The 6,279-nt window shown below is 30.0% G+C and overlaps 1 protein-coding gene and 1 long non-coding RNA gene across 2 annotated transcripts; one reads left to right on the forward strand and one right to left on the reverse strand.

The window, feature by feature from the left end:
- Window positions 1-985: 985 nt before the first annotated feature.
- Window positions 986-1,601, reverse strand: LOC127795210 (uncharacterized). Its single transcript, XM_052326748.1, has 2 exons — window positions 1,459-1,601; window positions 986-1,347 (listed from the first exon to the last, which is right to left on the reverse strand). The coding sequence occupies exons 1-2, from the start codon at window positions 1,592-1,594 to the stop codon at window positions 1,127-1,129; spliced, it is 357 nt and encodes a 118-aa protein (XP_052182708.1). The 5' UTR covers window positions 1,595-1,601; the 3' UTR covers window positions 986-1,126.
- Window positions 1,117-1,781, forward strand: LOC127795211 (uncharacterized). Its single transcript, XR_008021760.1, has 2 exons — window positions 1,117-1,249; window positions 1,481-1,781. It is a non-coding gene; the product is annotated as an uncharacterized LOC127795211 (long non-coding RNA).
- The last annotated feature ends 4,498 nt before the right edge of the window (window positions 1,782-6,279 follow it).

Raw genomic sequence — 6,279 nt, forward strand, 5'->3', positions numbered from 1 at the left:
GATGGTTATTTGTTATGACTGTTATTTGGTAGAGAAGTTATCTAGCAGGAGAAGAAGAGATATAGGGAAGAGAGAGGGGATAGAGAAGAATAAGAATAAGAAGTCAACAACAAAGAATTGGAGGCGCTGGGAGAGAGAAAGAGCTCAAAGTTATACCAAGAATTCAACGTTTATTCATGGACTCAAAATAATCATTTCAGATTGCTCCAATAAGTCTGCTGTCTATGTGGCTAGATAAAACTTCTAAAAAAATTGTAACTCGTTTAGAACTACTGCTATCTAGTATGGCAACCGAATATGCTAATATTCTATGAAATAATCTGTTAAAAAGTCCTAAAAAGGGAGCATTTTTCAAATTCTCTATGGAAAATGAAAATTAGAAATTTTAGAAAATTGGAGAAAGAAAACTGGAAGTCATTTTCCACAACTAAACAACTCCCTAGTTGCACAATAAAGTAGATTCAACATTCTCTTTTAGTTCCCACAACTGTTGGAGATCTTTGAGTACAAATGGCTACAGTTTAAATCTTCCATAATCTTTGGGCCTCTTTTGGCAATGCTTCTTGCATTGTTGTTTTTTAACTTTCATTTCACAGTTTTTGAAATTAATAGTTATAAAAAATTTTGAAAACACCTTGTTTCCTATAGTTTTTGTTTCCAAGTTACGATGATTTTTCTACCTAGCAAAACATTTCCTCTCCCATGTTTCCTGTACTGGAAGATATTTAGACATTAAAAACAGTCTCCAATGCTCAAAGCTCTCTGCTCCGAGACGGTTGGGGGAGGTCTTTTTATACAACCTTCCCCATGCTGTTATGTGAAGGGAATGTTTTTTTATAACTAGAATCCATGTCCTTCTAAACATAGAAACAACCTTATGGTCACAAGATTGGGGAAGGGTGTCCAGTGCCTAGTATCAATTTCTTGACCTATCAATGGGAGCTTAACATTTGGAAGAAGAAATCAACACAACATGAAGCACCGGACACAATATTTGGTTACAAACGGAATGACAACACTGATATGAGCAGGTTGTGCAAATGATTACATCAAAAGATCTCTAGCAAATGTTTGTTGGTTCTTCCAAATGGTTAAATTCAACATCAGAACAACCTGCCATTGGGAGTCAGAGGCAGAAAGCAAAAGCAAGAAAACCCACAACAACATGCCCAATTGCTGCTGAAAGAACAGGCAAGGGGCTCGCTCCACTGCGAGACTTTGGAGGGCGTTTATAGATGTCTGCACCTCCGTAAACTCCTTTCCTTTTGTGAATAATTTCGTGCACTTCACTTGCTCGTCGTCGTTGATCATCTTGTCGATATGTCTCACTAATGGCGTTCGTTTCATCTGTGTAGGATTAACGACAAAATAATGAGCTTAACAGTAATAACATATTGCATGTTATAGTTTCATGAATTTTAGTTCGCCAGTTGAGTTCATATACGCTAAACTCTTTACCTCTGAATTGCTTTTCGCACAGGAGAAGCTGGTCGGAGCCTCTAGGTTTGGGTGTGATGGAGCTTTCAGATGCACGGCATGGCAAAGCTCTAGCGCAGAGGAAGAAGAAGAGCCATACAAGCACTTGAGCTCTCATCTCTGGAGAGATCTAAAACCAGGTAGATTATGTTGATGAGCTTCAGCATTAGATAAGGAGTTAATATATACAGAGATGCTTTGGAATAATATAGTGTGAAAATATGTATTGAAAGGAAAGAACAACCCAAACAAAGCTAAAGTTAAAATGTGTAAAGTGGCAAAACTGACCGGAGAATTAGGTTCCAGATCAAAGAATTCGGCTACACACAGATCTTGTCTGCCCAGGCTGGGCTGCTCTGGTTGTTACCGTTGTTATATTAAGTTGGAGGCTACAATATTACGAAAATAATAGTCATAAAATTTTTATATTAACAATGTTAGGTAAAATTGGAGGATATATTAAAAAAAATTGTAATAATCACTCCTAAAATTTAACGTCATGGCAAGAATTATCCTTCATGTTTTAGAAATAGCAATGACTATCTCTATTGTTAAATAAATAAACAAAATGATCATTTTATCTTTTATTCTTTTTTTTCTATCGTTTGATTTTAAAAAAATAAAAATAAAAAAAGACCAACAATTGTCAGCAACTACTAGGTATTTGGGTTTTGATCAAACACCATATGAATTCGTAAATAAGAGAACTTAATGGTGTTAGCCCCTGATTTGCATGACGACAATAATATAAGGATTTTTCTTTATCTTTTTTTCTTTTTTGTTGTCATCGAATAAAATCCTTTGTAGATCACCGCATCAAAGGGTTTGTAACATTTCAATTTACAGAGAACTCTATACAAATCAAACCCTTTCAATTTACAAAGAAGTGCAAATCAAAGAGAGTGAGAGAAGTAAGGATAAAGAGAGAGGTGATGAAGAAGATCTTAGTCTTTGACAGAGAAAAATGATTATCCTTCTTGTGAATTAATGCCATCACTAGAAATGAGGGATTGTCACCATTCTTGTTGGCAAACTGAGAGAGAAAGTTGGTTTAAGATGAGAAAGAAAGAACAATGAGAAAAGAGAGTTTTTAAATGAGAAAAGAACTGAGTTTTTAAATATAAGAGCACTTTGGGCATTTTAAAATATTTAATGGTAAGAAAAATTGAAAAATAGTACTGAATTTTAAGGCTACTTGCTGTATTTTTTTAAAAGTCAAGGATAGGTCTTCCAATTATCCTAAATTTTAGAGGTATCACATGTAATTTTTTTTGTAAAAAAATTACTTCAGATATCTTGAATCAAGCATTTAAAAGGATGGAGGGATTAATAAGAATGTTATTTATATGATAGCAACATTAGATCCAATTTCTTGACCAAAAAAACATTATCCTATCCATATATTTGCAAGATATTTGTCTTATATAGATGAAAATGTTAAGTATGGATGTGGAATCATAAAATAAAAGAAAAAGTTGGGTCAAATACATAAAATCTTTATACCTATCACGTTTTTTTTTTTTTTTATTTAAATGCTTGAACTTTTTATTTTTTGAATTATACTCTTGAGCTATATAATTTTGAGTCAATTTAATTCTTTATATTTGGATATTTTTTCGTGAAGACATTTAAACTTTTTATTATTTCGAGTACACTCATGATTTATGTATTTTTAAGTCAATTTAACATTTTCTCAAGAATAATATTATGTGTGATTAGTATATCTAACAATTATATTGATTAAACACACGACAAATTATACAAATATAGAAGTGTTACATTAAATGTTATTTTAAAGTGTTCAAATATCATTTTTTTTTTTTTATAAATCATTGTTTTAAATATGTTTTGTAAACTTATAAATTAAATAAATAATTATATAATACTAAGTTACTAACTTTTTTTAGATACAATTAAAGAATAAAGTATTAAAATACTAACAGAAAATTAAAGAAAAATTTAAAAAAAATCTACATATAATAAAATTGAAATTTCAAACCAAATGAGAGCTCATTGGCGTAAAATTGAAGTTTCAAAACTTGTTATATTTTACAGTGGCACCATATCTGCATTCAATTCTTTCATTTAGTTTGAAGTTTCAATTTTATTACATGTAGATTTTTTTAAAAAAATTTCACTAATTTTCTGTTGGTATTTTAATACTTTATTCTTTAATTATATTTGAAAAAAAGTTAGTATTATATAATTATTTATTTAATTTATAAGTTTACAAAAAATATTTAAAACAATTATTTATAAAAAAATGATAGTGAACACTTTAAAATAATATTTAATGTTACACTTTTATATTTATGTATTTTGTTGCGTGTATAATCAATACAAGTGTTAAATATACCAATCGCACAAAATATTATTGTTGATAAGAGATTAAATTGACTAAAAAATGTATAGTTTAAAGGTGTAATCGAAACAATAAAAAGTTCAAATATTTATATGAAAAAATTATCAAAATATAAAAGTTAAATTATCGTAATTGAAATAGTAAAAAAGTAAAGAGTATCTAAATAAAAAAAATGTGTAAATACATGAGAAAAATATATATTTAGCCAAAAAATTGCATATAAACTTATTTGTAATAAGTTGAAATAGATTTTATTAAACATAAAATATATAAATAAAATTAAAATTATTTAATTATGGGAAAAGGAAAAGCTATTTTGAGACAAGTTGATGACAAGTCACAAGCATCTAGGAAAAGGTAGAGTAAAGCTAAAAAGTATTTAGCGAGAGATACCAAAATATGATACACGAGTATAAATAAAAATGATTAATGACCCTACAAAATAATAAAGTTTGATATGTCATAAATTTTTTTTTTTTTTAATTTTTTGAAACGATATGTTGGAATGTTACCTAAATGACACTGTTGTTATATTTTTTATAACTATAAATTATTTTAGTCAGTCTATTTTTGATTCAAATGTAAGGTTGGTAATAAGTTTCTTTATTCCACAATTTTTTGTCTATATATTCTTACCCCAATTTTATGTCGTGTAATTGATCATTATAAATAATCTCCTATAAAGTTCTTTGCTAATTCTCTACAAATAAAAAAGTTAACTAAATTTTTATATTGGAATGATCTGGCCTTTTTTTGAGTTTCATTACATCAAAATAAATTATCCATTAAATTGGTTCATATTTTTAAAATTTTCAGTAATTATTTATGTAAAAGAAATTGTCAACATAACAATTTCTACTTCTTTCTAGTCTATATATACTTTACATATAACAATTTTTGGAGATATTTATTTTTTTTATTATTGAAGTGAGACAAAAAGTTATTCGAATAGTGTAAAGGTTGACACATCACATGTGCTAGCAGTTATTGTAATAAATTTAAAATTTGTATACGCATTTAATTATTCGTATGATGCCGCCCTAAAAGTTTCAACTTTTTTGTTTTTTCAAAGATGCCTTTAAACTTGCAGCTGAAGGTAAGTTAAAAATTTTCATCTTGAAATCCATACATTGTACCTATGTTAAGAATACATTGTAACCTGTAGCTCCCTTGAATGCATATTTGACATTCGGAATAATGCTTTTCATGTTCACACTAACGACAATGCATGGAAAATTGTTTAGAATATTTGACAAATCATCCTTACTCTATGGATTCTATAAATTGAGGGATCATGTATCTATATTTTCTGGATGTCTTATCTCTCTTACTTGGATGGGGATGTGTGAGTAAATTTATATGTGTTAAAAATTATTTAGAATATGAGTGAAGATATCATTTATCTTGTAAGATTATATGGTATCAGAACCCAAGTCAATCGCCATCGATTTGCCATTCTTCTAGTAGACAAGTCAGCGTTGCTATCAAAATGCTAGGAACAGAGAAGCTTCGGCGTTTGTTGTCATCCCAACCTCCCACAACCACCGTCGATCTGCCACCATTCTAGCAGACGAACTCACCACTACAGTCAAAGGCCAAGAGCGGAGGCCTTTTATTTGGCGTTTCTAGAAGCTGTGTCGTCCATAGCCCATCATTCACGTTGGTTCTCCACAACCATCTCCTTGCGCTAACCATTGTCATTGTTTTCTCTTATCCCCGGCAACAAGGTCACCGCCAGACCTCTGTCGCGGTGCATACCTCGAGCATCCGCCATCAACAACCAACAACTAAGTATTGCACAAAAGTTTGGGGTAATTATGGAGAAACAAAAAACAGTCCGTAATTGCTCGAAACAATGCAGAAATAGAATATAGAGCCATAACTCAAGGAACATGTGAACTCATTTAGATATAGAGATTGATGACAAACTTAAACATGCCAGTAACAGGTTTTATGAAATTATTTAGTGACAACAAATCAACTATTAATGTAATCCATAGCCTAATTCAACATGATTGAATCAAACATGTGAGAATTGACAAAGACTTCATCAAGTCAAAGACTAAGAATGAGATTATCGCCTTGTTGTACATTCCTACCAAATCTCAAGAAATTGATATTCTAACTAAAGTACTTCAGAAATTAAGTTTCAATATCTGTATTTACAAATTGAGAATGACCAACATTTATTCTCCAACTTGAAGAAGAGTGTAAGAAATGGAGACAAAACATCTTTACTTTATGAGATCCCACAAATTGAGGGATCATGTATTCATATTTTCTGGATGCTTTGCCTCTCTTAGTTGGATGGAGTTGTGTGAGTAAATTTGTATATAATGTATTGAAGATGGTTTAGAATATGAGTGAAGATATCATTTATCTTGTAAAATTATAGAAAATAATTTTTTTAAGTAATTTTTGGTTTAAAATATCATTAAAAG

This window comes from Diospyros lotus, chromosome 2 (assembly GCF_014633365.1).
Source record: "Diospyros lotus cultivar Yz01 chromosome 2, ASM1463336v1, whole genome shotgun sequence".
In the NCBI taxonomy this organism is placed as follows: domain Eukaryota; kingdom Viridiplantae; phylum Streptophyta; class Magnoliopsida; order Ericales; family Ebenaceae; genus Diospyros; species Diospyros lotus.